The sequence below is a fragment of the Mytilus trossulus genome, chromosome 3 (assembly GCF_036588685.1).
Source record: "Mytilus trossulus isolate FHL-02 chromosome 3, PNRI_Mtr1.1.1.hap1, whole genome shotgun sequence".
In the NCBI taxonomy this organism is placed as follows: Eukaryota; Metazoa; Mollusca; class Bivalvia; order Mytilida; family Mytilidae; genus Mytilus; species Mytilus trossulus.
The window spans coordinates 63553044-63571658 of NC_086375.1; the positions used below are offsets into that span (position 1 = coordinate 63553044).

The 18615-nt window shown below is 31.8% G+C and overlaps 1 protein-coding gene across 1 annotated transcript; it reads left to right on the plus strand.

Annotated features, from left to right (window-relative positions):
* The first annotated feature begins 1398 nt into the window (after positions 1-1398).
* LOC134712089 (cholesterol 24-hydroxylase-like) lies at positions 1399-17971 on the plus strand. Its single transcript, XM_063573240.1, has 15 exons — positions 1399-1504; positions 2949-3089; positions 4301-4378; positions 5215-5296; positions 8048-8121; positions 8513-8599; positions 9110-9248; positions 11196-11315; positions 12585-12741; positions 14078-14140; positions 14472-14544; positions 14886-15081; positions 16038-16129; positions 17004-17073; positions 17467-17971. Exons 2-15 carry the CDS (start codon positions 2965-2967, stop codon positions 17617-17619), a joined length of 1509 nt encoding a protein of 502 aa, XP_063429310.1. The 5' UTR covers positions 1399-1504; positions 2949-2964; the 3' UTR covers positions 17620-17971.
* The last annotated feature ends 644 nt before the right edge of the window (positions 17972-18615 follow it).

Here is an 18615-nt window from a genome sequence, read left to right on the forward strand (position 1 = left end):
ATTTAATTTTGCCATTTGATTAGGGACTTTATCACCTCATTGAATCCGTAATCATGTGAACTTTAATTTAACCCCTTAGCTTGAGATGGATAACACGTGAATTGTATGTGTAAAGTTATTTAAAGGAAGAGAATGTCAACATTGAAAGTGAAACAAAGGTAAATCATTTGATTGACTGATTTGATTCACATATAAACATTCTAATACAGGTAAAAACGATGATAAACATTTTATTTTTTATCTGGTAATATGAAATTAAATGTTGTCGGTTTTGATCAAAATCGAAAATTGTTAACCTGTTAGTGGACGAAATCTTGTCATCCTTTTTATCATGGCAAGCTGACTTGTTCCTTTATTCATGTAAGGATGACTCCATACAAGAATTTCTTATGAAGTTATGAAAAATGAAAAGAAGCCTGTCTTATATCTTTTATCCTTTTACCTTCACCTTCTGTTATATAGATTTTGTCCTCTTACTAAATACTAATTTAAAGTTCAAAACGTTTGGTGACTATGTGCGTCTATCCTACCGAACTTGAAACAAAGTAAGCAGAATATACAATTATTGTTGCCACGTATTTTGAACATTCAAAAACTGACAGTGGTGTAGGTTTTATAACAAAACTTTACGACAAGTGATGATTTCAGCTTCTCAATTGTGAACTGTCCGTTTCTATGTTTGAGTTTACCTATGCGTATTGATGTGCGTTTGTTTTTTCAACATTGGCTAGAGATTACAGGGTGTTTAGATCTCAAAAAAACCTGTTTAACCCGCTATAACCCCGCCGCATTTTTGCGCCTGTTCCAAGTCGGGAGCCTCTGGTCTTTATTAGTTATGTATGATTTTTAATTTTAGTTTCTTGGGTATAATTCGAAGTATAGTATGACGTCCATTATAACTGAACTAGTAACATATTTGTTTAGGGGCCAGCTGAAGGACTCCGGCGGGTGCGGGAGTTTCTCACTGCACCCATTCACTGGTGGCCTTCTGCTGTTTTCTATTCTATGGTCGGGTTGTTGTCTCTTTGACATTACCCATTTCCATTTTCGATTTTATTGGTTTTTGTCGCTTCTCTTTTACCTAAAAGAAAGTCACATACATCATTTGCTGAAATACAACAGGATTTCCACAAACAAATTAAAAATGTAACCCATAGATATTACCATCACATTTCAGCTGTAAAAAAAGGGACACTCACAAAAATAAGGTTGGTGTTCTCAATAAAAAAAACCCCAATCATTAATATACGTTATGGTGGCTTTTACAATGACTGGCAGACTGCTTTAAACGTGTAGCCATATGCATCAGCTATAGCTGACTGCAATTTAATAAAATTGAAATTAAGATTTTTATTTTAAATAGTCCTTTATATTTATATGCATATTTTCTGAGTTAAAAAAAAATGCAAATTTGTAACTGAGTAATACCGTACTTGTTGATGTTTACAATACTTTCGGGTGTTCCGGTTTCTGTTTGACAACATGCATTTTCTTTTTTAATATGGCAAGTACTTTTTTACATGAATTAAGTTTGAAGCATTTCCTGTAGATGAGACAATCTGTATGTTGAAAAAAATAATCTAGTAAATGCAATTTGTGTAACTTTGTGGGTCAAATTATTTGTGCATTTAGTTCAGTAAATCCTTTTTTCTTCCTCTTCTCAAGCACAGGTACTTGAGGACAGGACCCTATAGGAGCCTTGTGATGCCCCCCTCCCCCTTTTTTTTTTTTTTTTTAATCGAGCAAAAATATCATTATTTTCGCTTATATTCAGCTCTCTGTATGCTATTTATCACTTCAAATGCAAGGAATACTATCAAATACCAGTTTCTAAAATTTGGGGTTTCTGATATATGTATAGGCGGAAAAGTCCGCCTATACATATATCAGAAACCCCAAATTTTAGAAACTGGTATTTGATAGTATTCCTTGCATTTGAAGTGATAAATAGCATACAGAGAGCTGAATATAAGCGAAAATAATGATATTTTTGCTCGATTAAAAAAAAAAAAAAAAAGGGGGAGGGGGGCATCACAAGGCTCCTATAGGGTCCTGTCCTCAAGTACCTGTGTTCTCAAGGGCACTGCTTGCTTCAACTTAGTCAAAAAAAATATGAAGTCTTTAAAATCTATTTAAGTTCTGCTTTGCACCTGACATTCTAATGTGTTATCGTAGTCTCAAATTGCACTGGACAAAAATGTTCTTTAAAGAATTATCTCCCCTTGTATAAATTGAAATTTTAACAAAACACATACGGTATATGAAAACACCAAGTCTAATAATACGACTATTCAATTATTTTCTTTATATAAATTAACATTCTTGCACATAAATTGTCATGACAATATAATGCTTTTCATAGGTGAAAAATAAAACTGACATTTCAAAGGGAGATAATTTGTTATAGACTGATTAGCCTATATATATATATATATACAACTCGTCTAAACATCAACCCAACAATGTTAGATCTGTAAATTTGCTTTCGCAAATTTTTGGTTCTTCCCTCGCCGGGATTCGAACCCATGCTACTGTGATATCGTGACACCAAATCGCCTGCACTGCAGCCGTCCCGCTAGACCACACGACCACCTGGGCTCTATACATTTGTTTAAATAATGGTCCAAAGTTTAGATGTAGGTACAGAATCCGGTCATGTTTATTTATGATATGTAAATTTGAACTACTCCCCCAATTTTAATAATTGTATATAATAGGAAAGATATAATTATTTTTAATTTTGTTGAAAATATGAAAAATGCAATTAGCTAGATCAAGGATTTGTATAGTTAAACTACACTATACAAATCCTTGGCTAGATGATATTACTGTCTTACATGTTATTGGAAGGGGATCAATGATTTGATGTTCATGCAAGCAATGGAGAGAAAATTTCTAGATGAAATCAAGAATGTCACATGCTGTATAATTCATAGATCTATTTTCAGACGATATAGGAAGACAATGGATTGGATATTTGTACTTGGCGTTGTTATCTCAGTTGTCCTATGTTTGCTTACATTCATCTCAATATATATAATACATGGAAGAAGAAAATACAGTCATATCCCTGGACCTCCAATAGATAAGTAAATATGGCTGGCAATTTATTTAAGCCTTTAAGATTTAGAATATGAAAAAACATGGATGTATGATTAGATTTGATAATATATTGTGAGAGCAGCCCTAATAGACAGAAAAATCTTTTATACAATTTGCTTTAATAAACATACATTGTAGGGAGTGAAACCCATGATTTCTGGGAAAGTCTTTTTTTTTTTTAAATTTGATAAGAAAACAAATCAAATGAATTAAAATGTACTACACATATAAATTTATGGTTTTGTCCAGTTTTAAATAGTTATCCCTCTTGATAAATATCTCTTAATTTACATGCTGTTTTATTTTTCACAAATTTTCATTCTCAATAATTTTAATTAGAAATAATTTATAAGTACCACCAGCTTCCTGCTCACATGCATGTATATGGATGTGTAGGTGAAGGTGGGTACACATTTGATTTAAGGATTTATTTTTTTGCTTCATCTAGTCTCAAATAAATTTTTACGGTCAGGGCTAGAATAAATGCCAATTAATTTTATAAGATGAAAAAGGTTATACCTATTCCTCTGTAAGAATATTTGTTATTTTTTTCAGTTGTTTATTGAAATGGTATTCAAGTTTATTGACTGTCACTGCATTAGGCTACTATCATATTTAAAATATCCCACACTAAGGAGTCTTTATTTTGTACAATGATCCCTTTTTAATATAAAAAAAAGATGTGGTATGATAGCCAATAAGACTACTCTTCACAAGTTTCCAAATGACACAGAAATTAAAAACTATAGGTCACTGTGCAGCCTTTAACAATGAGCAAAGTCCTTACCAAATAGTTCAATAAATGAGGTCCTGAAATGACAAATGAAAATGGCCTAAATTATGTACAGAGTGAACAAAAAACATATATATGTTTAACACAGCAACAAACAACAACCACAGAATTACAGGCTCCTGAAGGATTATTTGAAGGCACCAAAGGTCCCCTGACCTGGAACAGTGGTGTTATAGTGCATCATAAGAAAAAACTATAAAAATAAGTTGAAAAGGTCTTTCAAACTCATATCAGATTGATACACATAGAAATACACCTAACAAAAAGAACAGAGTGGATGTGGATTGGTACTTATTGATCCCAAAACTAAAAGACACAAAGTACAGATCTGAGTGTACTCACATTTTTTTAAATGTTTAATGATAGATGCTTTTGTTATTTAGAAATAATTTCCTCCTTTTGTAGCTTTTTGCTTGGAAATGCACCTTTATTCAATAAATATATGAAGGAAGGAAAGTTCTTTAGTGCAATGACATTGGATCTGTAAGTACAATGTACAAGATTTATACATGACATATTCAATATCTGCCTTATACGATTTAAAAAAAGGTTAACTATTTTTATGACTGAAAATTAAAAGCACTGATTACTTAGACTAATAAATGAAATCATTGATTCCAGCTTATATGTACCATGTGACATATTTGCTGCATATTAGTCTTCTTAAAATGTTTCAAAATTATTTTATCTTTAACCATTGAAAAAACTTCAAACCCTGTACATGTAGTTCTGTATATAGGAACCTATCAACTCCCCTGCCTCTGATTTTGTAAGCTATTGCCATCACTTGGTGTCGGCTGTTTGCTTTAGAAAATATCTTCTCTGAATTCACAGGTTCAATTTCAACTAAACATGGTGGGGATGTCAGATCCAATAATATTTAGTATTTTAATTGATTATAAAAAAGAAGATGTGGTATGATCTCCAATGAGAAAACTCTTCACAAGAGTCCGAATGACACAGTTCTAACTATAAATCACTGAACATCCTTCAACAATGGATGTCTGCTGGGGCATTTGTTTTGATTTTTAATTTAATGACTTCTACCTTATACAAATGTACATGTATCAATCAGAGAGGCATATAATAAATGCAATCGTTGTGCAGATGTTTATTGCATTGACATATAATGTTTTCCTGACACTGAAGATGAAAGTTTAATGGCTTTTTTTGGACTGCTCTTGTAAAAAAAAAATAGTTTGTAGGGGTTGGGAAAAAAACAAAAAATTGTGAAATATTTTTTGTCCATATGAGTGATTCAGTTTTAAATTCACCTTTAATAATATTATGCTGTTTTTCTTTTGTTCTGTTCATTCTAGGTGTAAAACGTATGGACCTATATTCAAAATGAGCTTCATGCATGGTACATTTGTTTTCACTTCTGATCCACAGGCTGTCAGGGTAAAGTATATATTAGAATAGACATGTCATATTTTACTGTATTTAAGGTTAAACAAATGATGTTATCAAATTACAACACTGATCCTGGATCAGTGATCATGGTTAGAGTTAAGTCATGCCAAGTCAGTATCTCAGATACTATAAGCAATAGGTCAATTGTATTTGTTGTATGGAATGATTTTAATGTTAACATTTGTACAGACTTGCAGGTTTCATTTGACCTTGACCTCAATTTCATGGTTCTTTGGACAATGTTAGTTTATGTGTTTAGGTCTATTTCTCAGTTACAATAAGGAATAAATCTATGATATAACAAGCAATAGATCAATTATTTTTTCAATTGGTGTATGGAAGGATTATAAGATGTATATGTCTGTCCAAAAGGGTTTATATGGCCTTGACCTCATTTTTATCTCGCCTTTGACTTTTTTTGAAAAAGCAAGACATAGCAATCCTACATTCCATGGTAGTCATGGTTGGTGGCTTCCATAAGTACTCACTCTGTGGTTAAAGTTTTAATAACTTTCTGAAACTATCCTGGACTTCTACCAAACTTGGACATAAGCTTGTCTATGACATAAGATAGTATCCAGAAGTAAATTTTAATTATCATATTTTACTTAAAAATGGACTTAGTTTTTATACGACCGCAAATTTTGAAAAAAATTTCGTCGTATATTGCTATCACGTTGGCGTCATCGTCTTCGTCGTCGGCGTCGTCGTCGTCGTCCGAATACTTTTAGTTTTCGCACTCTAACTTTAGTAAAAGTGAATAGAAATCTATGAAATTTTAACACAAGGTTTATGACCATAAAAGGAAGGTTGGTATTGATTTTGGGAGTTTTGGTCCCAACATTTTAGGAATTAGGGGCCAAAAAGGGCCCAAATAAGCATTTTCTTGGTTTTCGCACTATAACTTTAGTTTAAGTTAATAGAAATCTATGAAATTTTGACACAAGGTTTATGACCACAAAAGAAAGGTTGAGATTGATTTTGGGAGTTTTGGTTTCAACAGTTTAGGAATTAGGGTCCAAAAAAGGGCCCAAATAAGCATTATTCTTGGTTTTTGCACAATAACTTTTGGTTAAGTAAATAGAAATCAATGAAATTTAAACACAATGTTTATGACCACAAAAGGAAGATTGGTATTGATTTTGGGAGTTAAGGTCCCAACAGTTTAGGAATTAGGGGCCAAAAAGGGACCCAAATAAGCATTTTTCTTGGTTTTCACACCATAACGTTAGTATAAGTAAATAGAAATCTATGAAATTTAAACACAAGGTTTATGACCATAAAAGGAAGGTTGGTATTGATTTTGGGAGTTTTGGTCCCAACAGTTTAGGAAAAAGGGGCCCAAAGGGTCCAAAATTAAACTTTGTTTGATTTCATCAAAATTGAATAATTGGGGTTCTTTGATATGCCGAATCTAACTGTGTATGTAGATACTTAACTTTTGGTCATGTTTTCAAATTGGTCTACATTAAGGTCCAAAGGGTCCAAAATTAAACTTAGTTTGATTTTGACAAAAAATGAATTGGTTGGGTTCTTTGATATGTTGAATCTAAAAATGTTCTTAGATTCTTGATTATTGGCCCAGTTTTCAAGTTGGTCCAAATCTGGGTCCAAAATTAAACTTTATTTGATTTCATCAAAAATTGAATAAATGGGGTTCTTTGATATGCCAAATCTAACTGTGTATGTAGATTCTTCATTTTTGGTCCCGTTTTCAAATTGGCCTACATTAAGGTCCAAAGGGTCCAAAATTAAACTAAGTTTGATTTTAACAAAAATTAAATTCTTGGGCCTCTTTGATATGCTGAATCTAAACATGTACTTAGATTTTTGATTATGGGCCCAGTTTTCAAGTTGGTCCAAATCAGGATCTAAAATTATTATATTAAGTATTGTGGAATAGCAAGTCTTTTCAATTGCACAGTATTGTGCAATGGCAAGAAATGTCTAATTTCACAATATTGTGAAATAGCTAAAAAAAAAATAATTAGAGTTATCTTTCTTTGTCCAGAATAGGAGGCAAGAAATATCTTATTGCAAGATTTTTTTTTTAATTGGAGTTATCTTTCTTTGTCCAGAATCAACTTAAATCTTTGTTATATACAATATACAATGTATATTCACTTTTTACTACCAACTGATAAATTTAAATAATCTTTAAGTTCATTAGAACACATTCATTCTGTGTCAGAAACCTATGCTGTGTCAACTATTAAATCACAATCCAAATTTAGAGCTGAATCCAGCTTGAATGTTGTGTCCATACTTGCCCCAACCATTCAGGGTTCAACCTCTGCGGTCGTATAAAGCTACGCCCTGCGGAGCATCTGGTTCACATTAAATTCACTCTAGTTAAAGTTTTTAAGATTTTACTAATTTTCTTAAACTGTCCTGGATTTGTACCAAACTTGGACAGAGGCTTGTTTATGATCAAAAGCTATAGTACCTAGGATTTTTTGTTGAAGTTCTGTTCTTGTTTTTCTGTATTTTACTTATAAATTGACTTAGTTTTTCTTCAAGTTAAAATCACATACAGTCTGCAGTTGCAATTTTTAAAACATTTATTAGATTCATGATCTATCCTGGATTTTTACCAAACTTAGACAGAAGCTTATTTCAATCAAAAGATAGTATAGAGAGATTAGTTCCATTTCTGCATTGGTGGAATAATTGCAGAAAACAACTTGCATTTGATAAGGAACTCAGAAAAAACTATAATAACATATGAATGCCTTTCAGGAATTACAGATCACAGGAAATCATCCAAAATCCTACATTACATTGGAAGGAATAATATATTTATTTAGAGAAAGGTAAAGACATAACTAGAACTATGCTATTGTAAATTGTATATGACAGTATTTCATGCCAGGACATAAATACATATGCCTAAGTATCAATGTTCCATCCATGAAATCTGAAGACTCAAATATCTTGATTTTGTTTGTTTTCAGGTTGCTGTATCATTGATGTATACCTATACTTCAATAACTTTACTAGTCCAGAAAACCATTTGATTAAATTAAAAAATTATATAAATTTGATAATCAAGTTAATGGCGAATAAACCTATCTGTTCTATCTACAATTACGGAGATGTAATGACTTTATCCTTCAGTGATCACAAAAACTTGGATAAGCGTAAGTGATGTGTACAAACTAAAGAACAATAGAAACAAATTATTGTTTTTCTTTTGAATTTTAGATTTTTCGGAAAGAGTCTTGTGTCCGAAATTGACCAAAAAGTTTGGGTATGGAGGAGGCAGTTGATGAACCCTTGTTTTCAAAAAAGGTAGGTGATCTGCTACCATTACAGACTTTATGGAACCTCAGTTAAATTATCACATTGTGATTGGTTTAATGCTGTTACGTAGTGACCCCTATGAATCTGTAGGGGATTAGTAAATTTCATAGGGGGTTCATGCATTATGCCTACTGTTAACAGTGATGTCATCCATTAATGTTGTATTTTATTGTTTATTATTTTACAAAATGCAACAGAAAAATTTCTCTGTTAGATAAACTTGTTAACTTGTTCGATAAACTTGTTATCACTTTTGACCTCCTATGGACCACAGAGGGTAAATAATTGGAGATTCTGCCTTCTACCTCCCCCTGTGAGGTCATGATATGACAAAAAGGATTAAAACAGTCACAATCTTCTGGTTAACACCAGAGACCTTCAGTCTTTGATTGTATCATTATGGAGCACCATTAGATATTTGGACTTCATATGCATGAATTGTTAGCAATTTTAGGGCCTAATTGTAGATATGTTACTGTAGATTTTTTCTGTTTTCAGTTATCTGAGAGGACTTGAATCTGCATTAAATACAGAAATAGACTTATTGATAACTAGACTTGCTGGACTAGCAGACAACAAAACAAAAGTGTCCATGCTGGATGAATTTAATCATCTGACTCTTGACATTATAGGAAAAGTAGGTATTGAAATATAATGTATAAAGGTTACTAGGTATATGTAATTTTCGTAACCCTTATTTGGACAGGGGTCACTGTTTATGGCCTAGTGGTTTCTGTATTTGTACTATGGCATAGGAAACATTTATGACTAGTTCAGCTGTCTTAGGGTCCTTTGTCTGCAACAAAGAACACCTAACTCTACTTTCCGCTATATAGATGACGTTCTTTCACTAAACAATTCCAAATTTGGTGACTATGTGGAACGCAACTATCCCATCGAATTTGAGATAAAGGATACTACAGATACAGTTAAGTCAGCTTCATATCTTGACTTACATCTAGAAATTGACAATGAGGGTCGGTTGAAGACAAAACTTTACGACAAAAGAGATGATTTCAGCTTTCCATTTCTAAGTAGCAACATTCCAGCAGCACCTGCATACAGGGTATATATCTCTCAATTGATACGATATTCCCGTGCTTGCATTTCCCATCATGATTTTCTTGATAGAGGGTTACTGCTCACAAGGAAGCTATTAAATCAAGAGTTCCAAATGGTGAAGTTGAAATCATCCCTTCGTAAATTTTACGGACGCCATCACGAGTTGGTTGACCGTTATGGAATAACCGTTTCACAAATGATATCGGATATGTTCCTTACGTCGTAACTACAGTCCCCTTCCCTTTCATGAATTTGACCTACCGAATTAGACTATTTACCGGATTTGTAATCACATAAGCAACACGACGGGTGCCGCATGTGGAGCAGGATCTGCTTACCCTTCCGGAGCACCTGAGATCACCCCTAGTTTTTGGTGGGGTTCGTGTTGTTTATTCTTTAGTTTTCTATGTTGTGTCATGTGTACTATTGTTTTTCTGTTTGTCTTTTTCATTTTTAGCCATGGCGTTGTCAGTTTGTTTTAGATTTATGAGTTTGACTGTCCCTTTGGTATCTTTCGTCCCTCTTCTAAAACCAATTACAGATAGCCCACACTTTAGAATTGCAATTTTTTGCCATTCATTTCTGTTTGTCTTCTGTCTTTCTGTCTGAATATAAACTTTTAAAAACTTATTCTCAGAAAAATGTCTTTAGAAGTTTAAATTTTGCCCTTAAAGAGGAATTTTGACAAAATTTAGTGTTTTTTTGCATAATTATTTCTATAAAAACTGTAATTGTAATTGAACAAAAAAACATATCATATACATGTAGTAAGCTTTTCATGGCTGTAGCATGACAAAGTGAGAATCAATTTAAAATAGAAAAAAACAATGGTCTGACTATTAAAAACCAAAACAAATGAAAAACAAATAAAGCAGACAGCATCTAATTTCTATCAATAAATGACAGGTTTCTAATGTGGGACAGGCTAAAAATATTGGTGAAATTAATGTCCGGATTGTGATTGCTCAACCCTCCAATAACCTTGAACTTTTTACAACAGCACAACATAAGGGCAAACTATACAAATCAGTTCAAGAGGCTAGAATCATCAAATCAGCAGTAAGCACACAAAAAAAACCCGAAACAATACAACACAAAAAGGTAAATCTATGACCACTCCTAGTTTAATTTTGCCCAGAATAACATTTCTTTATGTACGCATATAACAGGTTATATGTATGCAGAAACAAAAAATAGCATTGGCCTGTGCAATTCAAAAATATATTTATAAACATAATGAAGCCTTCATTAGAAATAAAAGTGTTCATAGCTGTACAGCCATGCATATTTTATGTTTTGATTTAGGTAAAACAATATTTATGTTCTCGCCTATACGTGACAATATTCAAAGATCTCACAACAGTGCTCTAAATAAATAACCTTTCAGCATAAGTTTATTTAAGGATAAATCATTGATCCTATAGAAGTTTATGAACTCTATAAATAACATCCCCTTTGTTATGTGATTGCTGGTTGTAATAAAATTGTAGCCAAACCAATTATTATGTTCACTTCATTTTAGATTGCTTTTGGGATGGAAATGAACAATGTTGTCAATAGGACAGAAAAATCAGAATTTACCAAAGCCATACAGCTGTGTTTTAGAGGAATATCTGAAAACATTAAGGACCCTTTCTTTTCGGTGAGATAAATAAATATAAAACTTATCGGATTAAGTTTGACAATATGCAGTGAAACTTATACATACAAACAGTAGCAAAATAAAAGGGAAGGATTGAATGATGATGATTATTAGAAAATAAAGAGGTCAATTCAATGAGAGTATGAGATCTAAAAAAAAATTAAGTGAAACATCTGTGAAGCTCACAATAAAAAGACAAAAGCCCAAATTTTTTATCATATTGAAATCTATATTTTTTAAAACATAGAGAGAAGATATTTCGGGGCATTCAAAAATTATAACTCTTGACATTCTGTGAATGAAAAAGGGTAAAGGCACAGACCTGTCAGACAACACTTAATTCGTTATCACAAAAAACATTGTGTCCACATTTTAAAGTTGGGAATGATTCTGGATCTTGAGTTAATTAAACCTACCTTTTCTTCTGTGAGAAATATGACCTTTGTTCTACCTGTTTATTATTTATACAAACGGTTGTATATATTATGTTTTTTTAATTTGCATAATAGGGTTAAATTATGATCATTTTGTTCTAGAAAGATACAAATTTGGTCAACAAAGAGAGCCTTAAATCTCTGGGACAGGAAAATTTTGTACATTGTTTTATCACATATTGTTTAAGTAAACAGCATTTTCCTCAAAACAGGATATATTTTAGTAAATTGACGTTTTTGAATAAGGAACACATGATTGTCACTTTTTACTTTTCAATATTGTATACATGTATCTTTTGACTTTTTTGTGATGAAAAATAGCTGATATGGTAAATTAATTCAGGACTCAAATTTCTGTACACACTAAAAATAGCTAAGAAGAATAGATGTTATTGCTAACAAGGCCTTCAATGTGAGGCTAAAAAATCACTCAAAGTTTTACCCCTACCCTAGTTAACTGAGTAAATGATCTTCTTGATATGAGTCATGCATGATCTGTGCATTGAAGAACACTGCCCTGTTAGGGTAATATCAACATGTCATAATCTATATTGATTATTATGCTGATAAACAATGCTATCATCATTCATAAGTTTGGTCATTTTATTTTGTTTATCTTGTTCCACATATGGAGCAGGATCTGCATAACCTTTAGGAGCAGATTACCCCCATTTTTTGGTAGGATTCTTGTTGCTCAGTCTTTAATTTATACTTATTGTTTTGTGTACTGTTGACTGTTGTTTGCCTATTGGTCCTTTTCTGTAAAAAGTATTTTAGCCATGGCATTGTAAGTTTATTCTCCACTTATGAGTTTGAATGTCCCTCTCTTTTACAGTTTAAAATTTCCAACTGGAGTTTTATAAAAGATGTGAGGAAAGCTTTGAGATTCTTGCGAGTATTTGCTAAGCAGTGCTTCGAAGAGAGAAAGGCAGCTATAGAAAGGGGAGATTACACACCAGATGACATATTAAATCACATAGTGAAAATGAAATGTAAGCTTATAAAACTCAAAAGATATTTGTTCTCCTTAAATTTCCTGCACAAGATATTCTGCTTTGCAGTAAGTCTTCAAATTAAGTATCATTTTGTGTTTGTATGCCCACCAACAATAGAAGGTAAAATATAAAATTGAGAATGGAAATGGGGAATGTATCAAAGAGACAACAACCCGACCAAATAAAAAAACAACAGCAGAAGGTCACCAACAGGTCTTCAATGTAGCGAGAAATTCCCGCACCCAGAGGCGTCCTTCAGCTGGCCCCTAAACAAATATATACTAGTTCAGTGATAATGAACGCCATACTAATTTCCAAATTGTACACAAGAAACTAAAATTTAAATAATACAAGACTAACAAAGGCCAGAGGCTCTTGACTTGGGACAGGGGCAAAAATGCGGCGGGGTTAAACATGTTTGTGAGGTCTCAACCCTCCCCCTATACCTCTAACCAATGAAGAAAAGTAAAAGCATAACAATACACACATTAAAATTCAGTTCAAGAGAAGTCCGAGTCTGATGTCAGAAGATGTACATGTTGCCTGCTCTGTGCATTTGTCTGTTCACTTTGTTGTTCTGCTACATTCAAAATATAAAAAGATGTTAGAATAACAAATTTTGATAACTTATTGGTCAAGTCAGTGGAATTGCTTTTTATTAAATTGAAAAAATTATTTTAATTTAAAAACTGAGGATTGTCAATGTAACATAATGTAAACAGATGTGGATTACAATAAAAAAAAACTTAACAACATACAAGTTTTATGTAGATAAAAGAAGAAAAACTCAACAACATACAAGTTTTCTGTAGATTAAAGAAGAAAATGGAGTTTGATTACCAGTGAGACAACTCTCTGTCAAGGTATATTTGCTCCACCTAAAAAAAGTTCCAATGGAAACTTTGTTATAAACAATGTCATATTACCTGTTCTTGTTGGAACAAATATTCTATACCATTTATTCCGTTAGGAACATTTACTGTAATATTTATTCCAGTGGAAATAATATTCCAGAATATTGTTTCCATTTGGAACTTACATTATGAATGAACTTCTATTCCGTGACATCTCCACCATAAATCAAATGAAGCAGAAATGAACAACTATAGGTTTCTGTGATAGGTATAAATTACTTTTGAACCACAGAAATATTATTTTTTTACTTTTTTTTTACGGTAAACAAATGTACCCAATTCATGCAGTAGGTAATGGTAGGTCATATTTATATGGACTCTTCTTGTGGTGATGAATAGAATGTTGTATGTTAGTTTGTTCCCCTTGCTATGTTGATAAACAGAATGTAGTCTTTTTTAGATAATCTCTTATTTATTAGTAGAGAATCCAGAGTTAGAAGATGAAGTTATAGTGGATGATATAATTGTATTTTTTGTGGCAGGTAAAGTTAAATTCCAATTGAGTCTATGATAACCTGAATAGGTCTCTTTTTGAGATTCAGCATTTGTTTATCAATAATTGTTAATTTGTTAATTGTTGTGTTCGATTTTTTTTTGTTAATAAAAGCTTTCCATCATATTTCTAAATTGATATATTCAGAAATTCACATTTTTCAAGAAGTATAATAAAAAATCTCTTTTATTTGAATTATGGTTGGTTCCTAGATGCCTCCTGCTTATTTTTTTTTTTTAGTTTTAGTGCTGTCTCATGACATATATTCAATGTGTCATAAGTATTTATTTATTAATTCTTCAAATTTTTTTGTTTTAAAGGACAAGAAACAACAGCTTGTTTATTGAGTTTTACCATGATCTGTTTATGGCAGAATAAAGATGTACTTAAAAGGTAGTCGTTTAATTCAATTCTTTGGAAAGTTTACCTCTGAAGCAACAACTGTCTTGATTGACAGTCAATGTATTTCTATAAATTCACAAACTTTCAATAATGTTGTTGTTATATGGAGAAATATGGTAAGATACTTACTTTTTAACTTTTTATGACAAAACACAGCAACCAATGCCGCCAACTCAATTAGAATAGACACATATAGAATGTGGTATGGTTAAACATGTTTCTGAGGGCTAAACCATCACAGAGATCTGTGTTATTTGGTATGTATACAGTTAAATTGGAGTGCCAATTAGATCCTTTAACTTTGCACAATTATGTTACTTATTGCTTTTTAGGCTACGCACAGAGGTATATGATGCTGTTGGTATGAAAGCTTATCTCAGCATTGAAGATGTGAATAAAATGAAATACTTGGACATGGTAATAAAGGAGAGTCTGCGGCTTTATCCTCCCGGACCAAATACATTCAGAGAGCCAAAAAATGACATAGAAATCCTTGGATACAAGATTCCTGCTGGAACACCAATAGCTGTAAGTTTTACTGGCCGTCAGTTTAACTGTCTGCTGCCAAAAAAATCCCAAAATTTTGATCGATCATAAGAAGGTCAAGAATGAATTCTTTGATTTTAAAGCTGAAAAGGACATCTGACTTATAATAGGATCACATTTTACTGGAGTACCAAGGTTTATGTTGAATGCCTCTTTTTACCTGTTTTATGTATAATAGTGGTAAACTGTATTTTTTTCTTTTGCCTGGCTTTGGTGAGTTGTTTTGAATTGCAGGCTATATTACATAATTATATACAATTCCATCCCTAGCTTTAGAAGGTAAAACAAATTTACACATGCAATAAGTAGAAAGGTGTAATGTTATGCTTTGCATATATATGTCAGCTGTTTTTTTGGCAGATCCTGTCTAGAATATATTTGTTGTGCTATACATTGCACTTCATTTTCCTAATTCTAAAACTTTATGAAAACTTAATCATGTTTCATGAATAAGTAATTGTCTCAGAAACCATAAATCCTATGCCACAATATATTTCGTCAGTAGTACACAGAGAAGTGTTTGTTGAAAATTCTTCATTACATATGACTCCAGCACTTATATCTGTTTGCTAGCAAAAAAATATTTGAAAAGTTGAATATTAAAATAATATGTAAAAGAATACTTTGTTTATAAAGATAAACTTATTTTTATAGATGAGTACTTATTTAAGTTCGAGGCTGGAAGAATACTTTGTATATACTGTAAATTCAGAAATTATTGCGTACATTTATTATTGCGATTTTGTCAATTTCAACTTAAACATGTGTTAAATGCGATTTTAAATTTTATGATTTTGGAAATAGTCATGCTTTATTCAGTTAAAATATTATAAAACGCGAGTTTTAATTATTGCCTTTACAACTCTGTCGCATTATTCGCAATAATAAAAACCTCGCAATTATTTCTGAATTTACAGTAGATAAACTTATTTTTATAGATGAGTACTTATGTAAGTTCAAGGCTGGAAGAATACTTCCCTGATCCATTGAAGTTTTTCCCTGAAAGATTCAGTCCAGATGCTGAAAACAAGTAAGTAAACAGAATAATATAAGTTTGAATTTTAATTCCTTTAAAACAAGAATGTGTCCAAAGTACACGGATGTCCCACTTGCACTGTCATTTTCCATGTTCAATGGACCGTTGAAATGGGTGAAAAATATATAATTAGGCATAAAAATTAGAAAGATCATATCATAGGGAACATGTGTATTAAGTTTTAAGTTGATTGGACTTCAACTTCATCAAAAACTACCTTGACCAAAAACTTTTAACCTGAAACTCGCACTTTCATTTTCTAAGTTCAGTGGACCGTGAAATTGGGGTCAGAAGTTTAATTCGCTTTAAAATTAGAAAGATCATAACATAAGGAACAAGTGTACTAAGTTTCAAATTGATTAGACTTCAGCTTCATCAAAAACTACCTTGACCAAAAACTTTAACCTGAAGCGGGACAGAGGGATGAACGGACGAACAGACCAGAAAACATAAAGCCCCTCTACTATCGTAGGTGGGGCATAAAAACATAATGCCCCTCTACTATCGTAGGTGGGGCATAACAATGGAAGAAATAATGCTTAAAACAAGTATTTGAATTCATAATTATGCATGAGATGTCAACCTTTGCATTTGTGGTGGGTATAAGTGAACATCAATTCAATTGTCCTATGGATTACAAATTATTTTATAGCCTAATATGTAAGTTTTGTCAAAACCATGAAATCAAATATCCATTGAAATAAATATCTGAATACACTGTATATTAAGGGTTTGTATTCATCAATTATATACCAAATAAAAACGTAAGTAAGCCAACCATATGAGTGTAATATTTTTCTTATAAAACATATTTATTTATGGTATTACAGTTATTCATCATTTTATGAGTATCCATGTCTGTTTTCAGAATTACATCGTACACCTACTATCCATTTACACTAGGCCCAAGAACTTGTATTGGAAAATCATTTGCTGAAGTAAGTATTATGAACTTTACCTTACCTTTTAAAGATATCAACACTGCTTTTAAAGTAAACAAAGCCAATAAAATAAGTACTAGCCCAGTGGTAGTACAAAGGAGAGTAATTTGGTTTGGTTCATTGCAAGGTAAAACCAAGAAATTAGAAAAAAGAAAAAAAATGCTTAGTTTGACTGCTTGCACCTACATGTATTTCCTCATAAGGATTACATGATAGAACTTTATATGATTCAGATAGTTTGTATATAAATAAAGGATGTGCATAATTTTTGGATTTTGATTTTTCTTTAGATTTACCACAAATTACAGGACGTTGATTTGCCATTTTTTTGTAAGATGCAAATTGCAGTCATGCGTTATGATGTATATAATTTTACTTCATCAATTTCAGATTGAGGCAAAAATTATACTTGCTAAAATAATACAGAAATTTAACTTTGAGATGGACCCAGACCAGTCATTTGACATAGAAGAGAGTACAACATTAAAACCCAAAGGTGGAGCTGTTTGTACATTGACTTTATGTGACAGTTTTGAAGGCTAATTACTCCTGTCAATGCTGGTAACAGTACATAGTGACTGTTGAACAATTCATGTGTTTATCCTGAGATTACTATAACAATCTCAGCTTTATCCCTGTGAAATCAAGTTTGAACAAAACCCTTAATTAAGTTGACTTTATTAGGTTACCTCTGAAGGGCAATTATAATTCTGGAGTATCCTTGGTTTCAACATGTATTTCTAGGAAGATTTGTTCTTTCATTCAAATAACTCGCTGAGATATAGCCTTTTTGTGCTTATGCAGCGTAAAGCATCCAACAATCAATCAATCATTCAAATAACAAACACAAAAAAATCATGATAAAGACATTATAATAAACAACAAATTATATAAATGTTGTATACAAGTTGTAATTTTATGCAAATTATATTTTATACAGACTTTTGTACAATTTATCAGTAAAGTTCATTCAGGTTATTTGCAAAGCCTATTTGTCAGACAAATTGTAGGCTTTTAACCAAATTTATGATTTGGGGTTGACGTCAAGGAAAGTAAAAGAAAATACAAGAACAAACTTGGATCCAAACATATCCCACTGTTCATTATAAATTGTATCATTGATGTTATATGATTTTGTATCCATGTTTATTTAAAGTGCTGTTCTACAAGAGAATCAATTTTTGTTTATCTGGATCAGTTACGTTTTTCCTTGTGTGAAGTTTGAAAGGGCTCCTTTAGGGTAATAATTAATTCAAATAAGAATGAGAAGTTAATTGTATCTTTAATCAATCATACATATAAAATAATTTATTGGCTGAGATTTAAAATATTTAAAGCGAATAATCATTAAAAAACAATATTTTATAACATTTATAATATATAATTTTCATTAAACCACATATAATAGTCACAGCACTAGTCTGTACAGAGTTACAAAATAAATGTCACTATGGTATCCAGTTAACAAACTCAGTAATCTTACATTGCCGTCTTCACTGTGCAAATATCTTTAGAATATCTGCTTCTATCTTGTAGTAT